The sequence below is a fragment of the Pezoporus flaviventris genome, unplaced genomic scaffold (assembly GCF_033815535.1).
Source record: "Pezoporus flaviventris isolate CSIRO_AGI_PZ_B2104156 unplaced genomic scaffold, CSIRO_AGI_Pfla_v1 ptg000148l, whole genome shotgun sequence".
NCBI lineage: Eukaryota > Metazoa > Chordata > Aves > Psittaciformes > Psittacidae > Pezoporus > Pezoporus flaviventris.
The window spans coordinates 800,692-823,924 of record NW_026892696.1 but is presented as its reverse complement, the minus strand read 5'-3'; the positions used below and the strand labels follow the sequence as shown (position 1 = coordinate 823,924).

Here is a 23,233-nt window from a genome sequence, read left to right as displayed (position 1 = left end):
CTCCTCCAGCCCCAACCCCTGCCACGGGCAGGGACACCTTCCACTAGAGCAGCTTGCTCCAAGCCCCTGTGTCCAACCTGGCCTTGAACACTGCCAGGGATGGGGCAGCCACAGCTTCTCTGGGCACCCTGTGCCAGCGCCTCAGCACCCTCATAGGGAAGAGCTTCTGCCTAAGAGCTCATCTCAGTCTCCCCTCTGGCAGGTTAAAGCCATTCCCCTTGGCCTGTCCCTACATCCCTTGTCCCAAGCCCCTCTCCAGCTTTCCTGCAGCCCCTTTAGGCTCTGGAGCTGCTCTCAGGTCTCCCCTTCAGGAGCCTTCTCTTCTCCAGGCTGCCCCAGCCCAGCTCTCTCAGCCTGGCTCCAGAGCAGAGCTGCTCCAGCCCTTCTGAAGTTCTTGGAGATCAAAGTGTCAGCAGTTCGGTCGCTTTTGCCATAATTCAGGACACAGATGCCAACATCTCTGCATTCCTTCTCCCAGCAGTAGGGAACGTGTGTATCATACAGCTTCAGATCCACAAAAGGATTATTTTCCTGCTTCTCAAACAGGACTGTGGTATCCGCTGTGTAAAACACAGCACCTCTCAAGAAAAGGTACTGTGAAAAGTCAGTGCTGGAAGTGATAACAAATTTCAAGTGACAGTTCAGACTGTGGCGATGCTGTTGGCTGCTGAACCACACTGCTGGAGCCAGAGATGTGAATTCCAGTGCCACAAGCTGTAAATAACTTCTGGGCTATATTTCTAGCTCTCCATTCCCTCATCTTGAATTAATAGCAAAATTTATGGCTTAAGTTTTCTTTACTAAATCACTTTTTTTCCCTTTTATGCCTTTATACTTACTCCAAGCCCTTTTTTTCCTATGTATATATGAAGAAATAGATGCCTCTTTTGAGGGACACCCATCAAGCTTGCCCTTCAGAGCATCTTCAGAGTAAAGTCTTTCTGCTAGATGCTCAGCATTAATTATTTGTTGCATAACAGCAATAAAGTTGCATGCAGGAAGCTGCTCTGGTGTCACTGCATAACTGGTCATATCCTTTGTGTTACTAGGAAACAAGGTTGAACACTTGTACTCTTTCTGGATCATCCTTTTTAGCTGCTTCACTTTTCATATGAGCCTGTGTTAACAGATCAATAAATCTATCACAGCAGGGAAGGGGGTTTTGTCTCCCATACTAAGCTAATAAATCTGTGTCCAGAGGTGAGTAGACATGCCAAGTAATTGTGAAGTTGTTGAAACTTTTACGTTGGATTATTTCTGGGCAAATTGCTCTGAAAGTCTGGATGGTTTAGGAAGATCAAAGCCTAGCAAGTGATGTGAAATGGATTTGGGAGTCCAAATGCAGGCTTTGGAGCTCCTGAGGTAGTAAATCAACACTGAGATTTTGTAGTAAGATTCTAGAAGGCACAGAGGAATGGCTCACACCACTCTGCAGCTCCTGGGTGTGGAGGCTGGCACTCAAGTGGATTAAGGAGCCTAATCTGGCCCTTCCCTTCTCTGGTTGGAAAGAACAGAGTTAGTTCACTCCTGTGGACTTTGTGCTGCCATGTTGCTGGAATGTGATGTTTCCATGGAAATGCACTGAGATGCCTTAGCTTTGAGGCATGGATGGCACCAGGAGGTATCAGGTCTGTGTTGCATTGGGGCTGAGCTCTCCTGCAGACAGGGGCATGAGTTATGATAACCATTGGCCCTGGAGTGCTGAATTTGCTTCGTGTGTGTACCTCAGCAGTTAAATAGTGTGAGCCTTGAGAAACACAAATTGCCTCCAGTTCATATTTGAGTGGGAAGGCAGACAGACACCTTTCCTGGTGACAGACAGCACGCACATAATCAAATCTGCATATTTAAAAAGAGCTGCTCCTGTGCTGCGTGTCTTTCTTCTAGAACTCTATCCCATAGATGGTGTCTGCATCCTCTGAGATGCGTTGTCATGTCACAGGCTCCTAATTCCTATTTAGCCACTTCTTACATGGCTTGGAAGGAAGGAAGCATTTAAATAGGAAGTATATAATGAAATATACTTAGAAACCAATTGAATCTTGATGAAGTCAGTAGACATTTCAGGTGATGTGAGCAAAGCTTTGGAGCAGGTTGTTACACTGAATTGTGAAACGAGCTGTTGTCACATCTCCTGATTTCAGTCAGCTTGATTAGCCTCTTGTATAACCAGGGCAGCTCCTGAGGAGCAGTTACAGGATGTTTGGTTGGAAGTGTGAATGTCTGTGCTCTAAAAACCAGGATTTTGGCTCAGCTCAAGGTCTGTGTGGTGCAGGGAATTTATGTTTAGGGACAAAGCAGTGGCAGGTTGTATAGGGGAGAGAATGGCACAAGCAAAACATGGCAATGTCCATAGGGCGCATTAAATGTCCTTTCCATTTGAGGCTGCAGCTGGACTCCACTTTCTTGATGCTATCAGCAAATACAGGAGCAATTTGGATTGAGGATGAAGAAGGCAAATTATTTCCCAGGCAGCCCCTGCAGAGCTTTTATTTTACATGTGATTTTTGTGATGAACACGTGAAGGATATGCCTGAATGGAGCTCTGACTTACGCTTTGCTGCATGAAGTATTGTCAGCTCGTTTTGTGCTGAGCACTGAGAACTGGTGAACTGAAAGTGTCCCTGAAGAAAGTTGTCTTCTTTGGTCACAGTGCCATGTGGTGGGGGATACACAAGCAGGCCCTTGACAGACTTGATTTAATACAAGTGTGACAGTGAAAAATCACTGGCATTTTGTGTCTTTGCTTCCTGGTTTCCAACTGTTTGTTGTTTGCTTTTGATTTTTTTTTCCTTCTACTTTTCTCTTTGTTCTTGCAGGTAAAAATGGCTGCAGAAGAGAAGTGGAAAGGTTTGTCTTCAAAGCAGGACAGTGGGCCTGGAGAGGCAGGTGAAAAGGAACCGGGTGTGCTTCTGAGCCAGCAGCTGGCTGAGCCAGGAAGATTTGCTTATGCAGCACTTTGTGGGATATCCCTTGCATGGCTCTTCCCTGAAGAAGAGCAAAGGTATTTCATGGGGTAGCGAGGGGTGAGGAAAGGAGATGTAGCAGCTCAGATGGAGCTGATATCAGACTCTGCGTGGGGTCTTCTGAAGTTAGGGGAGTGGAAGATCCTCTTGACATTAGGTGTTAATAGTACTGACTTTCTCTCTTACACCTTTAAGCCTTTCATACTTCAGCACAATACTACAGACTTCAAAGCCTGTCTTGAAGCAAGGTCTGGCTCCGTTCAGGTTGTTCGTTTGTTTGTTTGGCCAGCTAGTGTAGCAATTTGCCTTCTGCTGACCTCTTACGGTGCTTTGATTTTTGTGTGAACAGATCAATGTTTGAAACCAGAGACCTGCCAAAATACACAGTTGTGGAGATTGACTGCAGTTCTTGCCTTACAGCTCCTTCCGGATGGGATTCATTGAGGGCTTTGTGAAGTGGCTGCACCTGCCTGATGCTGTCTTACCTGCCATGACAGCATTTGCTAATGGCCTAGGAGGTGAAGGCACAGAAACTTTTGCCCAGCTTTTGCTGCAGGATCCTGTCTTGAAAGAAAATCCTGTTGTCATCACCCAAGTAAGTTCATGAGCTCCCCTCGCTCTTGTTTGCTTTTGCAGAAGAGCTTTGTCATACGTGTCTGTCTGACACTGAGGTTCTGTTTGCACAGTATTTCTGGTATGCATATATTTCTGAGGAGCCGTGTGGGTGACTGGCATTCTCTCTATCCATAAAGAGCTCACAAAAGTGATGAGCACGAGGCACAGTTACTGTCTGTTGAATTAATGTTTTGTGCCTTTGATGCTCTTGCTCTAAGGAATAGAAAACTGTCAGACTTTTTCCTTTGACTGTATTATTGCAATGGTTCTGATTCCTGTGAGGGTTCAACAGATCTTGGTGAAACACTGAACATGATAGACCTGATTTTCACTTGTTTAAAAACCCTTCACCATATCTGTAAGACAAAACACCTCTACATACATGCTCCAAACAGCACAATTTCATTCTAAGAATATCCAGTCTTTTTTCCAGAGTCAGCTTTGGCCAGAAGGAATTAAGTTATTTTTGACTTTATTTTCTTCCACTGAGAAAGTATTAGTGAGACTGGGAATGCTCCATAAATGTTCTGATGTGAAAGCTGACGCAAAGATTAAAGAGGTGAAGCATTTCACTGGCATTCACCTTTTGCTGCAGTCTCATCTGGGGAAGATATCTCCTCATCCAGCCTCATCTTGTGCCACAGGGGGAGAAAAGCACAGTAGGCTGCTGCTGCCATGCATAATGTGGCCACTGTCACCTCACATGCTGCACACAAGAAGCAGCAAGACACCGTTGCATACAGTGATATTGAGTAATCACACACTCCTGTCTGGCAGAGCAGCATATGTCAGAACATGATAGGAGTGAATTGTCTTGGTCATCATGACCAGCTTCCATTATCTCTGCCATCTTCGATGTCTCCTAAGCCATAAAAGGCCTCAGAAGCTCTGTTCCAAAGATCCAGTGTTATAGTGCCCAAAGTCCTGTGATAGTCTGAGTACAGTAGCACTGAATCTTAAGCTTAATTAATAAGTTAGGACAGATCTTCTAAAATAAGAGCAGCTCTTTTGGTGTTGTTTGCTCAGAACTTTACTAGTAAAGCCACGCTCGGTTCTTCCTGCATTTAGATGGCTTGGTATTTCCCGGGTTGTTTCCCTTGTTCTCTCTGCTTCAGGATGAATTTTGTAGATTTGATCAAGTCTTCCTGCATTGCTGCTGAATTTAAGGGTGAAATTTTGGTGGAATTTAGTGTGTGCTTGCTCTAAGTTTATGTTGCATGAGGGCGCCATGTGCTTTTACAAAAGCGGCTCTGGATTAGTAGTAGCATGTGGTATTTGCTCTGAGCCAGAGAACTGAGGCACTTATCACCTGGATTCGGGTGGAACACAGGAGCTAGAGATAACAGTTCTTTGATTAGTTGAAAGTAAAGAGCAGGAAGAGCTGTCAGTTTAATTCCATAACATCTATACCGTATGCACGCATATCTATGGGCAAGGTGATCCAAGAAAGATGGAATTAAAGACTTTGAGAATTAGAAAGACTTTTGTCAGACAACACAGCAGAGGCTTGCAGGATGTCTTTGGGAACACATACTGGCGTGTGGGAAGCCTCAGTGTATCAAGCTGGGATCAGCTTTTTCCTTCTTACCTGAAAATAAGCGAGCTATGGGTCAGAGTGGTGTGAATTCTTGCTATGTTGCTTTATGGTGCTCTCATTTCTCTGTATTCACTGCCAGTGATGCAGGATTTACTGTTTCTTTAACAAGTACACACTTCAATTGCTCTGTGTGTTCAGTGGCAGGGTCCTGTCTGTGCTGATGCTGGCAGTTTTGAATGCCCTCCATCTCAAAGGTGCTGAAGGGCTGATCCGTGAAGTCAGGAGATTAGAGGTGAGCTCACATTGATTCAGTGAACATTTGAGGATTATGGATATTTATCTTTCTTTGCATTCTTTGAGGATGACTAATACAGGCTTAATACAAGCTTAAAACTAATACAGGTTGGTTAACTGCACCCTTTCAGGACAGCAGTCATAACACACAAGCTGTGGGTGCAGTATTAGAAGGCAGTGCTACAAAAAGAGGTGATGATAGGTAAGAAAATGTTGAAACATCTTATTCTGAATTCATTGGGTTTTCTCTGAACATACTCAGAATGCCCATTTTCCTGTGTTTTGTGCTTGGGTGCTTTCTGTTGGTGAAGAATGGGTTTTGAACTTGCAACAATTCATCAAAACCTGGTAAGACTGAACAAAGATTTCTCCCCTTTTTTAGTAAGGTTTCTCAGTCCTACAGGTGAAAGTCTTGTGCATGGTATTCTCATGGAGATTGAAAGCACCAACCTCAAAATAAGACTGAAATATAATAACTGCTGCTTAGAGGAGGAAGCCAAACTAATTGTGAAGTAATCTAATCAGTGCTGACTGGGTTCAAGATGACTGCACAGCAGTATGTGCGAAGCCTAAACCAGCTCCAAAGAGCTGAGAATGCTCACTGGTGCAGATGCAATAAAAACAGGAGTTCCAGTTTATCACCTGATTACCTGTATCCATCCCTCCCCTTTTGAAATGCATGAATGGAAATACTTAGGCCAGCAGAGAGGGAGAATCCCCTCCCTCAACCTGCTGCTCACACTTCTTTGTTGTTAGGGGCACAGAGGAGGCCTGATTCAGTGACTAACTTAACTTCAAAGGCTTATTCACACACTGGAAATAGAAAACCAGGGCTTCTCTTGGGTGAGCGCTCTGGCCGTGGGGGTGCAGGATGAAGGAGCAGTGATGACTGCTTTGTGCCCAGCCCAGCAGATACCTTCTGGAAACCCTTATCCCATTAGGTTACCTTCTGGAAATCCTATCCCATTAGGTTACAGGACAGGCAAGCAATAGAAGTCTTCTCTGTGGATGGGAACAGATACTCAGCAGTAGAGTACGGGTGTGTGAAAACATTAGGCAGCAGTGAAGTGAAGGTTTTAGGGCTATACCTGGTGAAAAAGCATGCATAGGTGGGAGCTCAGCTGCCCTAATCCTTTGGTTTCCCCAAAATGCCAGAGCTCTCTTTGCCTTTATGAAGTAGCAGACTCTTCTCATGTTAAAATGATAGTTGGAGCCCAGACACCTCCTTTTGCCTGGATAGTATCTCCAGTTGCCCCTCATGTAGCAGGAGTTGATTAAGGATGGTTTGTTTTCCCTTCTGCACTTCTCATGCAGCAGGGAAAAGATTAGAGACATTTTTACAAAACAAATTTTCCTCAGGAGCTTCTGGGACCAATAACCATAAATTCCCTGGCAGCCTCCTACATCTTTGGCTGCATTTTTTTGTGTTCCCAAAGGGCTGAAGGATTCCGTGTAAAATTCAGCTCTGCCTTTTTTGTGTGTAGGAGAGGGAAGCAGCTAGACTGAGCAAGTGCTTAGTGTTGTAGCTACAGAAAGAACTTCACATTTGTCCAGGGACAATAAAAGAGAACACAGTAGTAAAACCACTGCCCTCTTTTTCATGGCTTTTTCCATAGAAACCATCTATTAGATTGATTTGTTTTTCAAATTCTTTTTATGGTTAAGAGCCAGCACAGAAGTCAAGTCCCTCAGCCTTAACAGATGGTCATAAATTCTGAGTTTTCTATTTTGGAGCATTTCATCCAACAGAACTTCATGCCAGTTCAGACTTACTGCCTAGAGCTATGAATTCTCAGAATGCCAAAGAAAATAGGGGCCACTGGTCCATTCAGACCTGTTCCTCACTGAGAACAGGAGTATATGTGACAATATATGACCATGTCCAGTGTAGTCACAGTGCTTTCAATTGAAACAGGATCACTAATAACAAAAATTATGGGATGCCTCAGCATATGCCAAGTATTATCTACTTCTCTCCAGCCATTTGTACCTGCATATGGAGAATTTTGTACTAGAAGTGCCTGGCTTTGCTCAGTGTTGCCTCGCTGAACTGCAGCTTGCTGCCTTCCCATATTGATTAGCTGTGATCCTGCAGTAATTGAATCATAGTCCAATGGATTTTCATGCCTCTGCTTTGATACCTCCACTCATATATCATCACTTTTAACTTAAATATTCTTTTTTGCCTTTTAGGACCTTCTGTCCTTCTCTCTCAGAGATGGTAAGTTCACTTTGCATTTGGTCTTTGTGAAAATAATGTTGATGAGTTTACATTTGGTACTTAAAAATGCTCAAAGAGCTCAAGGTACCATCCTGTTTAATCTTAGCTTCCCTTCTGGCAAAAGCAGCACACTCTGTCCCTGCATCCACCTCAGGAAAAGCAGCTCCTTTATTACAAATCATTAATCATACCTGTTAAAAATGGAATTGTTTATCTCCTTACCTTCACATGCCATGTACTGGTATACAAATGTGGTGGCAGAGAAGTTCTGAACTGAAATACCCAGAGTGGGATGGGGTTTCTCCAGTGTTTCCAGGCAAGCAGGTGACCTCTTTCTTTAGGAAGACAGGAAAGCTGGGAGGAAAATGCCAGCAGATTTTCTGCACATCACTTTTTGCCTAAAAAGAAAACCAAAAACTATTCAGGGAATAAATTCCTGAGTGTCCTGTGGAACCCGTTATAAATAAATGTGATTTTAGTCATCTATGACATTACACATAAAACAATTTTCTGCTTTCCAGTCGTACCATGGATTAGTCTGATAAACTTCATGAAATGGAGACTGCCTACTGAACAAACGGTTCATTTCTAAAAGTAGCCTGGTTTATATCACCACTTGCAGGGTTTAAATCGCTGTTTTCACATGTTCTCACAGGAATGAACTCACTGGGTGCTCATTAGCCTGTGTCACTGCAGAACTAAGTACCATTTTTGTGCTTGCTTTATTTTTCATGGAAAATCAACAAGGCAGTTATTGCAAAACTACTTATTTTGCTAAGCTGGAATTGAAAAGAAATATATTTTCAAGCCTGGCTGATTTGCTGCCAAGCTGGCTGAGTAAAAAGCTAGGTTGTGGATTAGCAGACAGGAAGCAAGAAGGAAGGAACACATGCTTGGGCTTGCAAGATGTGACACATATCAGGGATGAAGTGAAGATAAATCCTTATCCTTATTTCTCAACCAAGCACAAATCTTTAAAGTAGTGTCATTAAAGCCTACCAGAGTAGTTTGGTATCTTGGTAATGATGGTAATAAACACAGATACTTAATCAATTGCCCAATGCCATATTTGATCTACGTGCAGCGGGTATCAGAAACCGTTTTTGTAGTTGGTTCTTGCTGGTATCTTCCAGACACCCTAGACAAGCAATTGCATTTTTCATCCCAGAGTGCAGCAAGAACTTTGTCAAAAGCCTCCCACTGGGAAGCAGCAGGTGCTACTGAAACAAATTCAGAAAGCAAGAGTTGCACAAATCATTTAACATCTATTACATTGAAAATGTCTTTTCTTTAAGAGCACCTGCTTATAAGCACAGGAGTAATCATTGCTCCTGTCACATGTTGTCTGAGTGCACTGTCCACTCCAGCATCTCCTGCAGCAAGGTATGCAGTGATGCTGCTGGGTGAGCTTGTGGGTAGCTTTAAACTCCTACTGCCAGCAAGATGAATTAAATATAAAGATTTTAAAGGTGCATTTTAAGCATATAATATCTTGCATTGGTGCATAGTTGAGGTGTACTGTGTCATGTTACACATACATATATTTGCTACTCCTAGCCTTGCTGAAGCATTTCTCTGTTGAGAAGGAAGATGCAGCCTATCCAGAGCCAAAAGGCCTCTGTCACAGAGGATAAAGACAGAAGGATTTGAGATCCTCTTTCTGCCATAGAGGCAATTACCTGGTGCCATGATTGTTTGCAGGAGGAGGTTTGCAGGGCAGAGGATTTCCCATTTATCACTCTCTTCTCTAGATAATAGGAGTTGTGTTCAAAGACACGGAAGAAGAAGAGGGCCCAAGGGAAGGAGCTATGCTTGTATATGACATGATCCTCTAGCACAGCTGAGTGAGATACTTGCTGTCTAATCTGGTTGATGAAGGCTGATTGATTTCCTGCTCTTCCCTCTCTTTCAGGGCACTACGATGCTCGAGCCAGGGTGTTGATCTGCCACATCACCTGGCTGCTTAGAATCCCCTTGGAGGAGCTGGAAGTCCTGGAGGAATCTCTGCTTGAAAGCCTGAAGGAACAAAAAGAGGAAGAGTCAGAGTAAGAACATTTGAGTTGACTATGGAGTCTTGCTTGAAAGCTCAGCAGTAATCTCTTGTGCCTAAGTCCAGTCTCTGATCATTCCCCTCGTGCCCGTTAGTGTAATGATTTGTGGCTTGATTAGGGTTGCAGAGCCCTCACAGCACTTGAGCTGCACTGAGGAGCAGGAAGGCTCAGCTGTCTTAAAATCTGAGCTGAGACCCAACTTTGCAAGCTGGTAAGGGCCACTGCACATTGAACTACCTCACATCCTTGTTCCAGTTGCCTCTCCTAGGCTGTAGAGTCTTGTATCTCATCTCTTGTCCCAGTATCTTCAGCTAGAACTGCCTCTTGCAGAATGAAGTTCCTATAAATGTCAGGGTTAGATCCTCAGCTGCTTATTTCCTATGGATCTGTCCTCTGTGTCTGTTTAAAGACAGTTGTCCAATTCCTAATGGTATCTGGGGGCAATAGCCTGCAACTTTAGATACTTGCAGATCTGACTCTTAATTCTGTGTTATTAATAGATCTATTCTCTAGATCACCACTTCTTAGATGTGAAACAGCCAAAAAGTTGTTGGTATCTGTAAGAAATGTAGTCTTTTTACATTCCACTCATCAGGCAGGAATTGTACAAAGGTTTAGCGTGAGGCAGTAAATACGTCAATAGTGGACTTTCCAAGGGGTCATTGACTATTTTTGCCTGTCAGCTCAGCAGACGGGCTATGAGATTAACCTGTGTGCTAATAAAGGCTTTAATCAATGTCCCTGACACAGTACAGCTCAGATATTACCGTGGAGTCCAAGCATGTGATGGGGATCTTTTAGTTAGAGCTTTATTTAAATAAAGGTTAACTTTATAGCACACTGTAAAAAGGGAAAGTCAGAATAATCTCGGAGATCATGGACTGCTAAACGGGACACCATCTAGCATGCAGGAGCAAGGGTTGCTATTAATGGGGACTGTTTTGCTGTGGCTTGTGGAAACAAACTCAGTCCTGGGCTTTTAGCACAGCAAAACCCCAATACTGAGGGTGGTAATTCTGTATTGACTGGACTGTGGATGCTGTAGCACTGAAAGATATAGCAGTGTGTCTGATAGCGACAAGAGAAGCTGGTGAATTATGCTGCATATTTACAAACATGGCTTTCAAACACTGCAGCTAGCTCCAGTGGGTTTTGTGTATGGTGAAAACTATGGATTTCACTCTTGTTCTTTGCCCAAATTGCAGCCATGGAAGTAAATACCTATGATATAAAAGGAAAAAAATGTCTTTATAGTGAGAGTCCATTTCTGCAGTGCTGAAACAAGGCAGAGATCTGTGGGAAATCAATAACCCTTTGCTTGTTTTAAAATTAGGAGTCAATGGGGAAGGCAAGCAGAACATGAACCTGTCAGCGCTTTGATCTCAGAGACCTTTTGGAGGCAGGGAGTACATTGATACCTGCTTAGGATGCTTCCAGCGTTGACCAGCCACTAGAAGAGGTTTTGTAACAGTAACAACCAAACAGGGTTTTGGCAGCTTCTGCATAGGTGTTTCTTACTGGTATTTGTCCTCCTGCCTTTGCTGCTGAGGATGTGTTGGACTGTGGCCCAGAACCTGCAAGGCTAAATGTACAGTCCTCTGTAGAACAATGCTCCAGACACTTAAATCCGTATTATCAGCACCAAGCCTGTCCTGACTTGCAGGTGTGTGCCTCTCCTTGTTACAGGGTTCTGCAAGAAACTGGAAAACAGGACATCAGTGGCTCACTCATGTGTTCTTATGCCACTTTTCATCACTGGAAAATGACCTGAAATTCCACCCATAAAGTCTCTCTGAATGTAATTTGTGGTTCAGGCAAGAGCCTGCACCACCAAGATCACTGAGGGCAGAGAAGTATGAGAAGAGGCAGTTAATTACCACAGTGGATGAAAAGCAGCAATCAAGGGATAATTGTAATGCAGAAGCTATTAGGGAAGCAAAAGCAGTTGCTAACAGCTACAGAAGGAAAGCAATGGAAGGTAAAACTTGTCATGACAGTAGTTTTACTTACTGCATCTTCAGGCAGGATTTAGCTGCAAGCTATCTTTATAATAACACAAATTGCTCATTATTGGAAATAAAGGTGTATTTCAGCTCTCTGGAGCAACAGCATATTGACTATAAAAGCTGATGAACCACTCTGCAGAACAGAAATTGCTGGATATTGCCAACTTAGGTATTAGACTGCAGCACTTGTTTGAAGAACACCAGGAATGGTTTCTTCCAAAGCCAGCCTTCTGATGAGGGACTGCATGCACAAACCAGGGCACATCCAAACTCCCCTTTGACCATGGGGGTGTAGCAAGTGAACTTAGTTATACTTAGAAACTGCAGAAGCGCCCACTGCAGGCTGCAGTGTTGTTCTCTGCAGACAGTTAATGTCTGCAGCTGCAGAAGGTAATACATGATGGAGGCTTTTTTGGAACATCTCTGTGGAGACAAAGCCTCGGTGCCATGCAAGTCAGTGGGAGTTCTGCCGCTGACTTCAGCGACGCAGGGATTTCACCCACTGTGCTTCATTCTCCTCCTGCTGTGTTGTACAAAGCTGTATATTGTTTGGGACTCATCTCAAATTGTCTTTATCAAAATTACAGTGTGCTTAGGGGGTTCCAGGAAGGATTAGGCAATTATATGGGTAATGGAAATCCACAATTAGGCTAGGATTACGAGGGAAAATATCCAAGTTTGGAAGCAAGCTAAATTCTCGTGTTTCGAGGCTCAGATTAACCTCTGCGTAAGCAGGCTGGAAAGAACCTTCCTCTGTAAACAACTTATTCCAATATACTCTGTTTCTTGCACTTTCCTTTGAAGGGGGAAGCATTTCTGGTAAAAGAGAAATGAAAGACAGTGGAGAGAAGCCAAAAGTAGTACCTAATAAGTGATATTTGCTCCTTTTAGGTTGATTTACCTATTCCTGATAAGCCTGTTAAAATGTAGCTTAAATGCACACAGACAAAGGAACTAATGACTGTTTAATACCTATTCTATTATTACATTGTGATGTGCAATTCGAAAGCAGCTCAATATACACTCTGTTGCTGGGAAATAGTTCAATTCAGTGTTTGTTAGTCCAAATTCCCCCTATTCCCTTTTGTTCCAAACACTTTTCCCTGTTCCCACTTCACTTTCTTGTGTTAGTTTATGACACATAGGCAGTATATAGTTATTAAAATGGCTTTGACTTTTTGTTTCTTATTTCTTACAAGCTTCATTCCTATTAGGAAGGGTTTTCCAAGTAAGTAACATCTGTTGGCTTTTGTCAGCAATTAAATCCTTTCAGTGTACATCTGTGGGTTTATGTCCATGCTCATGAATCTGAGTGTGTTGTCACAGTCCACACCTGCATGTTACTTTTTATTGTTCCCAGTTGGGAGATTACACTGAGGAGAATAAAAGCAGGCTCTGATGCAGCACTGTAATCCGTCAGGCTTTTCCATCAGTGTTTGTGATTCTAATCCCCATCCAGAACTGCAGAAGCAGCAAGAAAAAAGAAGGAAAGAAGGAAGAAGTTGAAGAGGTACCTGCTCATCGGTCTGGCAACCGTTGGAGGCGGAACAGTGATTGGTGAGGCTGCCCCAGGCGCTTTGGAGACCTGCAGGCCTGAACTGCATGCACAGCACTAGGGGCAGAGGGGGGAGGCTATGACTGAGTTACACATCCAGCAGCAGAAACCATCACAACTTTGAGCCCATGCTCTAGTTTTAAAACATTCACTGCTTTCCTTTGCCAAACTGAAGACAGTATGTTGCTTCAGATCGCAAAACACCCACCCTAATCATCCAACCAACAACAAAAACCCCCACAGCAACAGGAGAAACCCCAAATCCAAAAGAAGTTTCATCCACACAACTCTAAAAAGGAAAGAATTAGCTGGGAAAGTTATTCCAGCGTAGCTTCACTGGCTGGGGGAAGTATTACACTGAGGTTGTCACCCTTAAAACATGTTTTCTCCCTTTTCACTCTTATCCTGTGTGTTATAAGTGGATCAGATCTTCAACTCTCAACTCAAAACAGTGTGAGACTAGATCAATATTTCCTAAGCAAACAGGGCACATCTCACCCCAGGCTACCTCACACTCTGACTTTCATTTCTGCTGAAGTCATTCAGAGAATCTGTGCAGAGACTCAGGGCCTGGGGAAGGACTCAGAAAGCCCCTTTGTCAGTGACGCCAAAAAGACCATCATCTGTACTCCTTCAGTAGCATTAGGAGCACTCACACAGCACGGGGAGTCGACTGCCTGATTTTAGAAGTCATAATAATCTAGTGATGTTACTTGTTGCATCTTCAGGCTTGACAGGGGGTCTTGCTGCCCCCCTGGTTGCTGCAGGAGCTGCTACAGTCATAGGAAGTGCTGGAGCAGCTGCTTTAGGTTCAACTGCTGGAATTGCTGTCATGGCATCACTTTTTGGAGCAGCTGGAGCTGGCCTTACTGGTAAGAGGGTGACCACACATTTCTCAGCTACTGAGGCACAAGGTCATAGAATATTTTAGGTTGGAAAGGACCTTAAGCTCATCCAATTCCAAACCCCTGCCGTGGGCAACCTTTCACTAAACCAGATTGCTCCAAGCCCTCTCCAACCTGGCCTTGAACACTGCCAGGGATGGGAAATGAAGGAAATGAAAGCTTGCTGCTATAGGTTAGAAAGATGCTGCCATGGAAAGCAGCAGCTCCTACATCTGATGTCTGGTCTGCAGCAAAAAAGCCTTCTGCTGGTTGCTTCAGATTGCACAAGCTCAGAAGGATCAGGCTGGCTCCATACCAAGTTCTAAGTAATGCATGGACTAGCTGAGGGTTTTGGAAAGGGAAAAACAACCCTATCCCAAGTTACTCTGAACGTCTACTGTTAGCAGAGTCTGTCCTTGCTGTGTGATTTCTCAATTTGTGTTTCTGCCTTGCTGTTTGTAGGGTACAAGATGAAGAAGCGTGTGGGAGCCATAGAAGAGTTTGAATTCCTCCCACTTACTGAAGGAAAGCAGCTTCACATCACCATAGCAATTACTGGATGGCTGTGCCCTGGCAAATATGGTAAGAATAAGATGAGGAAACCAAGTGAAGCCTGAGAGCCATGTCTGGATCCCACTCCAGGCAGTGTTTGTGCTCTCATAGCCATGGCTTCCCCATACTTGCATGGCCTGGCGACTAAAACAGATCCCCTCTCAACATGAGACTTTGTAACCCAGTCTGCAGTCGCAGTCAAAGCAGAGGAAAGAGAGAGGACACTAAATTGGTAGTGATAATAGGAGTGCTAGTCAGAGCAGGATTGTTTCTGTTGATAAATGCTATATGGTTTAGCTAGGAACGGTCTGTTTGGGGTGGATCATTTCCAGCACTAGTACAAAGTGTCTCACCTAGCTTGGAGACCTTATGTTTCTCCTCCAGTAATTAACAGAAAAGAGTATCTTTCTCCTGTGTCTGCCACCTAATGAGCTTTGTTGGCAAGAAAGTTCTGTGAAGGATACCCTGTTAAACACAACACTCAAAACTTCCAGGCAGCAACCTTCAAAGGTCTGTAGTGTTTTGTTTGCCAATACAGCTTGTCACATAAAATATGCCAACTGTCTGATAGGTTCAGAACCTGACTGAACAGCTGCCAGTTTCTTCCAAAGCCTCATAATTAACACTGGGTATCATTAATGCAGAAAGATGTCTCTGTCCTCCCCCTTGTTAGGTTGCAGCTTGCTGTCAGATTAAGGTTATTTTCACTTTGCAGTGCTCTGCTTTGGTTTCTCTCATTGTCTGCTTGCCAGGGGTCCAGATCCTCAGGGTTGGAGGGTTCCCAGGCACTGTTACAAAGACAAGTGTGTCCCTTCAGGACCCCTTTTGTGTCTGTTTGCCCTTAAAAGGGAGTTACAAATGACACACATTCTTCTTCCATAACTAGCAATCTGCTATAATGTTTTCAAAAGCAAAATTAGGATTGTCATCCCTTTTCCTCCTTACAGCTGTATCTGTCTATTTACACACTCCCATGACTCCTTAAAACAGGATGGGATTTTTAGGGAATTCACTGCCTTGTGAGTTTTGAGCTCTCAGAAGCTGCCTCTCTGGATGTTCACAGAGCTGAGAGTATATTGTGGTATGATCTGACGTGGGGCTCTCTGCCCTGCACCCTTTGGAGAAGGAGCAGTATGGGAAGGGGTTAACACCTGGAGGGAAAACAACTCGACTGAAGCAGCTGAATGGCAAAGTAAAACTGACTGCAGGCTGGATGTGCTTGTTTTCAGACAGGATCATTGCTGCAGTCTTTGCCCACCTCACTCAAGTGCTAGGAAATTGCTCTGCAGTGGATTTTGACAAGATCTTATGTGTTTTCCATGCCTCTGGTCCCATTGAGCTCAGTCCACGCAGCCATTCAGCACTCATCTTTCTCAAGACAGGCCTTCCTTTGGCCTACATTAGAAGGTGGAGCTGCAGGACTCAGCCTGATGGCTAATGATAGGAGGAATGTCCTTAATACCTGACATAATTAGTGTTAATGTCCATCTGTCTTTGCAGTCTCTGAATCAATTGAATGGGTCATGAATTCTGAGCCTGTCGATGCTGAAGCCTCTTTGCCAAGGCAGCTAAAGCTACACAGTTACTTACAGAGACCAAAACCAGTGCAAATACAGAGTCTAAATCTTTATTTTTAAATATGATTCCTGATTTTCACAGTAGATCAGTGCATTCCAGGTTCTTTTCTAATTCTCTGTTGGGCTCATCCAGCCAGGGTGACCTCTTGTAGCCATGGCTTCAGGCATGACTTCCATGAGTAAGCCGCTGTTGTGCTTTCTCTGACTATAGATTCTATCTTTGCAACCTTCCTCAGGGAGCTTCACAGCACCATGGAGCAGCATGTTGCAGTCGAGTGAGCAGTATTGTCTGGCCTGGGAATCCAAGTACTTGATGGAGCTTGGCAATGCCTTGGATACCCTGCTGAATGGTTTTGTGAACATGATGGCTCAAGAAGCCCTAAAATTTACTGTCTTGTCAGGTAAGGACCTAAATCACATCAGATCCGTTCGAGTGGCTCTTGTGCAGTTTCAGTGTTGGTGTCTGTTTAAAGGAGTAGCTGAGATCCTCAGCCACACCTATAGTTTAGATTTGCTTTCCTGTCCTGCTGTGCCTCTGTGTCATTGTCTCATTCCTTCAAAATGACAGCTGGAAACACCTTCCTTGACGTGTGACTGTGTTTATTTCTCTCTGTTGTTACACTGGGTTTTACTGCTTTACATAAAGCTTTCAGACATGCAGGTTACATTCATGCACAGTGTCTGTTTGTCTCCATATCAGAACATCAGCTTCTTTCTTATCTTCCATCTAGCAAAACATTGCTTAAATCAGCTCTTGAGAAAGAAGAAACTGGAAATGACAAGTTCCCAGGTTTAGCTTTCAACTTCAGTGACCTGTCTTGCTTTTGATGTTTCCCAAGAGCAGCCCCGATTTGTGACTCTGCTGTGCTGTTTGCTTTGTGTGTGGCAGGTATTGTGACAGCTTTGACTTGGCCAACCTCGCTCTTGACTGTTGCCAGTGTCATTGACAACCCCTGGGGAGTGTGTCTCCATCGCTCTGCTGAAGTAGGCAAGCACCTAGCACATATCCTGCTCAGTCGACAGCAGGTAACTGGTTAGAAATGATCCAGGAATAATGGCTGGAAGGGATATGGCCTGTGGAGGTTAAGTTTTAGAGTCATGCTCCTTAACTCTCAAGTGATATCTTTCCAGAGACAAAAACCCTAATAATAATATGAAAAAAATGCTGCATGAATCTGGTTCATTGGGGAAAATAGGAGATCCCAAGTAAATCAGAGATTTGTACCATTTAACCTAAGCTTTTCTAATTGAAGAAGAGGAGATCCAGGTCATAATTGACAAGAGGCTTGACCAGCTCACCAAACAGCCTGGCCAGCACACCTAGTGGAAACCTGAGAACAGAAAGTAAAGATAGGTGAAAAGGGAAAGAGAGTAAAGAGTGTTAAAAATGCACCCTGATAAATACAAGGAAAGGCAATAAACTTGATTTCATATGAGCCCTTTGATTTGCTTGCGGGCTTTTGTTTCTGCCTTTTAAGCATCCTCTATTGTGAAAACACACATTCCAATGTTGGGAGCATCTCAAACTAGATAGCATGATGGCTAAAGAGTCCATTGCACACCTACTCCCTCCTTAACACGAAGAGCATTTTATGTTCTTGTTGAGCTTAGACTCCCTTAGATCTCACAGAAAATCTCATTAGCTTACCCCACATCATTTGTAGAACAACCACACGGTGCTGCTGTCACTCAGTCAAATCTAGAAGCAGTCAATATTTTTGTGTTACACCTTTTTCTGTTCATTGAAACATTTCTAGGAAGACTTTGATCCTTGAATTAGGTTTCATTTGGAAACCTCAAGCCAATGACAGCTTCTGGTTTGTTTCTGTTTGAAGCATCTACTTTATTGTAACTTGTGATCATTAGATTCTTTCAATTGACTTTTTGAATAGCGAAAAGATATCAAATATCAAAGTGTGTTTTGTGGATCAGGGTCTTGGGGATCACCTGGCCAGTGTCTCTTTCTGGGTATAGAATAGTATTTGATGGCATTTCTTCCCTTTTTTTCGTAGGGCAAGCGACCTGTCACACTGATTGGCTTCAGTCTGGGTGCAAGAGTCATTTACTTCTGCCTGCAGGAAATGGCTCAAGAAAAAGGTAAAACTCACCTTCTAACCTTTTTCACCTTCATTTTCCTCACTGCCAGTAGAGAAGGTTTTCTTCCAAGAGAATCACAGAATCAAATCATGGTTTGGGTTGGAAGGGACCTTAAAGCTCCTCCAGCTCCAACCCCTGCCACGGGCAGGGACACCTTCCACTAGAGCAGCTTGCTCCAAGCCCCTGTGTCCAACCTGGCCTTGAACACTGCCAGGGATGGGGCAGCCACAGCTTCTCTGGGCACCCTGGGCCAGCCCCTCAGCACCCTCCCAGGGAAGAACTTCTGCCTTCTATCTACAGAAGAGAAAGAGTTCTGGAACAGAGCTTGAGTCTTCTAGTATAAGACAAAAGCCTTAAACAAAAAGGTTTTGAAATGCATTTGGAGCCCAATTCTCCTGTCACTTCCGCACATTCAGTGGATTAAATCCACTGTGCTCACTCGAGGTGCTCAGTGTGTCAGTTTGGTCTCCAGTCTGTAAACAACAACTTGACATTTAGTGACATTCAGCTGCTGGATCTGTCTGTGAGCTGCCCACACGATGCTGTGATCTTGGCAGAGGATGGCTTGCCTTTATTGGAAGCTCTCTGTAGCTATTGTAGCTGATTCCCTGAGTCCTCCCTTCCATTTAAGTCACTAAAATGCCACTGTCATCTGCTATTTTCATGGTAATTTTTCCCCAAAGTCAAGTATAAAACCATCTGTCAATTTATTACCCATTGTGGTTCTGTTTATTAATAGATTCTATTTTTGATTTAGAAAGAGAATAAAATGATGATCAGTTGATGCAAATTGCATCTTGGAGTTGAGTCAGTAGTGAGTGTGTGCCTGCAGCCTTCCCCCTCTGTGGCAGTTTACTTCATTAACCATCCAGCCTCACAAAGAGCCCCTAATAAATAAAGAGCTTTATAAAGGAAAATGTTCAATAAAGGCCAAGAAGGTGGGAATAGAGTCAAGTGAGGACAGAGCAGGTCAGCAGTTTCTCTCTTGACAGCTGTGTACCAGAACTTCACTTCTGGTTTCAGATCCGAGCCTTCAAAAACAGGAATTGTGGCCTCAAAATAAATCTAATCAAATCCAGAACGATCCTAATGGAGTTCTCCCAAAGCCAGAACCCAGATCCTAATCTGGCCCTAAATCTACTCTTCTTGTGTCCAAAGAATGCCAAGGGCTGGGATATTTCCAGGTTTTTATTTAATGGTGTGCAGCCTCGTGCTGGAATAAGGGGACTGTAGCTAAGGAATACAGGAAAGGAAATCATTAGGGGTCTTTAAGGTTGGCTGCCATTCTAAGGAAATCTTGCATTGTAATTATGTATCAGAGCTGCTCCCCACTGCACAGTGATCTTTCAGTTCCTTAATTGAATTATGAAAGCTGAGCTGTTGGTGAGATGAAAAGCAGCATGTTCAGTGCACATTGCCAAGGCACATTCCAGCGCAAGCCGCAGAAGGAATGGAGCTGGGACCTGCGACATCTGAGACTCGTTTGGGTTTGGGCTTGGACGTCTCACACAAAAGGAATACAAGGCCTAGACATGCAGCCTTTTGTATCCAGATGGCAGTGGCATTTCTGAGGACAAACAGCTAAGCACGGATTCTCCAGTGAAACACCATGGCAGAAACTCAGATGCTGTTCACAGAAAACACTGTTCTGCAAAGCAATGAAGTAACCTTTGGGATAGCTGATCACAAATGACTCTGGAAGCCAGAGCTCAGGAGGTTTTCAGAAAATGGTATTAGAGCAGAAGATGCAGCAATGACCCGTTAGAGACAAGTTACTGCATAGGGTGGTTATTGGTCATACTTCTTCATCACAATTCCCATGCATTTAGTGAATAAGTAGAGTGAACTATTGATAATTGCTGTTACCACCAGAACCTGAACCTTGAAACCAAACTAGGTGACGAATCACAGTGTACTGATTTATCTAATGCTGAAGAAGTTCTTCCCTGTGAGGGTGGTGAGGAGCTGCCACAGGGTGCCCAGAGAAGGTGCCCAAGGACTCTGAATTTCATTTAGCTCTATGGTATCACTCTTGGTCTCTCTTTACCAACATGATTTATGAATAGATATTGATATATTGGTTGGGATTTTAGGAAGGTAGCAGAGCTGCCCAAGATTTCTCATTCAATCATGATTTCTACTGGAATCCCCCAGCTGTGACTGTCTGATAAGAGGAAGATTTATTATGCATCAAAGTTAACATTCCTTTTCAGCAAATCTGCCCCGTCCCTGGCAGTGTTCAAAGCCAGGTTGGACTGGGCTTGGAGCAAGCTGGTCTAGTGGAAGGTGTCCCTGCCAGTGGCAGGGGGTTGGAACTGGATGAGCTTTAAGGTCCCTTCCAACACAAAGCAGGCTGGGATTCTATGATCTTACCAGGTTTTATTTTTTGCCCCCTCTTCTTCATTTTCCTGCCTGTGCAGCTTTTATTGTTCTTCATCATGGAACAGTTTTGCAAACTGGGAAACAAGAGTGTCAGCACTGTAGAGGTCAGTGATCTGTTCTCAGGTTTCTGTCAACAATTCAAAGTGTGTATTTTTCAAGCATTTTAGTTCTAAGCAAGAAATAAGCTGTACAAAGCACTGGAGAAACAAAAGCTTCCAATGCCTTGCCCAAATGTCCAGGATGCTGATGAATTAGCTGTGTGTTTATTCAGTTGGTTCACACTATGGCCAGGGAATTTAGTACCTTGGTTGGAACAAGCTCGCCATTTGAGAGGCTTTGGGTTTCTTTTCTTTTTGGCTAAGCTCTGAGCGTCTTTTTCATTGCCCATGATTGCTGGGAACAGGACTTTATTGCTCTCAGATTACACTACCAAAATGGAATAGCTCTTTGCTGTTCTCCATTGGTGCAAACTTTGCGTTGCAATAAGAAATAATACCACAGCAGCTCTTTTGGATTGTTGGCAGGTGCTGGGATTTACACTGCAGAGAAAGACCCAGGCACTGCATGCAGCTCCAAGTCCTTTCCTGCTATCAGGGGAAGGAAACCAATTGATTTACGTGTAAAAAACCAAGTCAGGCAGCACCTCCCCATCCAAACTTGAGGTGCTATGCGCTCATTCCCACTTTCACATCCCCACAAACTTCAGCATACAGCTTACAGCATGCAAAGGCCAGCCTGGGAATGGTTTGGCTCACAGCTTGTGAATGCTGGGCTCCCAGGGCCGGCGAGTATGGATTTGGCATGCTATGCCCATGAGCCTCCAAGGACTCTGAATTTCATTTAGCTCTATGCTATCACTCTTGAGCTCTTTACCAAGATGATTTATGAATAGATATTAATATATTTACTGGAATTTTAGGAAAGTAGCAGAGCTGCCCAAATTTTCTCATTCAGTCATGATTTCTGGTGGATTGCCCAGCTGTGGCTGTCTGATAAGAGGAAGATTGATTATGCATCCAAGTCAACATTCCTTTTCAGCAAATCATGCCCTGGGCACCCAGGTTAAAGTGCCCTTTATGAAAATCAAACAAATTTGGTAGATTATCAAAGTGGGTCTGGAGAGTCCCCCACTGCAACCTGCATCCAGCTCTGGGGCAGCAGCACAAGAGGGATGTGGAGCTGTTGGAGCAAGGCCAGAGGAGGTCACGGAGATGCTGCAAGTGCTGGAGCAGCTCTGCTCTGGAGCCAGGCTGAGAGAGCTGGGCTGGGGCAGCCTGGAGAAGAGAAGGCTCCTGAAGGGGAGACCTGAGAGCAGCTCCAGTGCCTGAAGGGGCTGCAGGAAACCTGGAGAGGGGCTTGGGACAAGGGATGTAGGGACAGGCCAAGGGGAATGGCTTTAACCTGCCAGAGGGGAGACTGAGATGAGCTCTTAGGCAGAAGCTCTTCCCTGTGAGGGTGCTGAGGCGCTGGCACAGGGTGCCCAGAGAAGCTGTGGCTGCCCCATCCCTGGCAGTGTTCAAGGCCAGGTTGGACACAGGGGCTTGGAGCAAGCTGCTCCAGTGGAAGGTGTCCCTGCCCGTGGCAGGGGTTGGAGCTGGATGGGCTTTAAGGTCCCTTCCAATACAAACCATTCCAGGCCATTTCTCCCTCTTCCCATCAGTCTTCCCCCTTTCACTATGTCAGGATTTCCAGTTTTCACATTTACTGACTCCAGCTTGAACTGCAGACACAATTTATGCAGAATGATGTTCAAGATCCTCCTTTCTGCTGCTCCTGTCTTTAAATCACAGAAGTGATGATTTTTCCATAGTACACATCAGAACCTACCCCCTCCTTTACGGATGTGTTAAAATACATTTCCTGATCTGTCTGCTCAATCTGAGCTGTTCTACTTTCATCTTTACAGACTTCCAAGGCATCATTGAAGATGTGGTCTTACTGGGAGCTCCAGTGGAAGGAGATCCCAAGTACTGGAAGCCTATTGCAAAAGTGGTGTCGGGCAGGATCATAAATGGTTACTGCAGGTCTGTACGTGCTTCATTGTCCTGGTATCACTTTGAAATTATTTCATTAATTTATCTCTTTTAGACATTTGTAAGTGAGTAATTGTTCAGCTGGTGAGTATACTGATTCAGTAGCACCAGAGATGGCAAGTGTCAGAGCCTCTTCCTGCTGAGGGTCTCTCCCTCAGATCCTTTTGGATGCCAGTCTTCAGGAGACACTGAAGGCTGGTCTGTGTCCAGCTCTCTGCTCTCTGTGATGCAAAGGAAGCCTGAGGTGCTCAGTGCGTGTGTCCTGTTTGTACAGTGGCTGTGTTATATCAGCTTAAAGCTGGGTCAGTGTATTTGTGTGCATCATTTGACATATTCTAAGGCCCCTTTCAATCTCAGCTTGGTGTAAAGGATTACAAATACAGCCCTTTAGTTCACTGACAGGTAAAGAATGAGAATTAAAATCTAAGAAAGCTCTGAGATACAATTCACCAGGGACTGCTGG

The 23,233-nt window shown here is 44.2% G+C and overlaps 1 protein-coding gene across 3 annotated transcripts in view; it reads left to right on the top strand.

Moving 5' to 3' along the window:
• The first annotated feature begins 655 nt into the window (after nucleotides 1-655).
• TMCO4 (transmembrane and coiled-coil domains 4) overlaps nucleotides 656-23,233 on the top strand; it is a 31,191-nt gene continuing 8,613 nt past the window's right edge. The window contains exons 1-12 of one of the 3 annotated variants that reach the window (XM_061479418.1): nucleotides 656-906; nucleotides 2,813-3,004; nucleotides 3,387-3,561; nucleotides 7,606-7,633; nucleotides 9,546-9,678; nucleotides 13,150-13,247; nucleotides 13,974-14,117; nucleotides 14,592-14,711; nucleotides 16,495-16,659; nucleotides 17,148-17,284; nucleotides 18,271-18,355; nucleotides 22,644-22,761. In XM_061479418.1, the coding sequence (XP_061335402.1) occupies nucleotides 824-906; nucleotides 2,813-3,004; nucleotides 3,387-3,561; nucleotides 7,606-7,633; nucleotides 9,546-9,678; nucleotides 13,150-13,247; nucleotides 13,974-14,117; nucleotides 14,592-14,711; nucleotides 16,495-16,659; nucleotides 17,148-17,284; nucleotides 18,271-18,355; nucleotides 22,644-22,761 (1,478 nt within the window). In that variant the 5' untranslated portion in view covers nucleotides 656-823. Of the gene's footprint in view, nucleotides 907-1,218; nucleotides 3,005-3,386; nucleotides 3,562-7,605; nucleotides 7,634-9,545; nucleotides 9,679-13,149; nucleotides 13,248-13,973; nucleotides 14,118-14,591; nucleotides 14,712-16,494; nucleotides 16,660-17,147; nucleotides 17,285-18,270; nucleotides 18,356-22,643; nucleotides 22,762-23,233 lie in introns of those variants that run through there. The other 2 variants (XM_061479417.1, XM_061479415.1) reach the window with 2 other exon arrangements.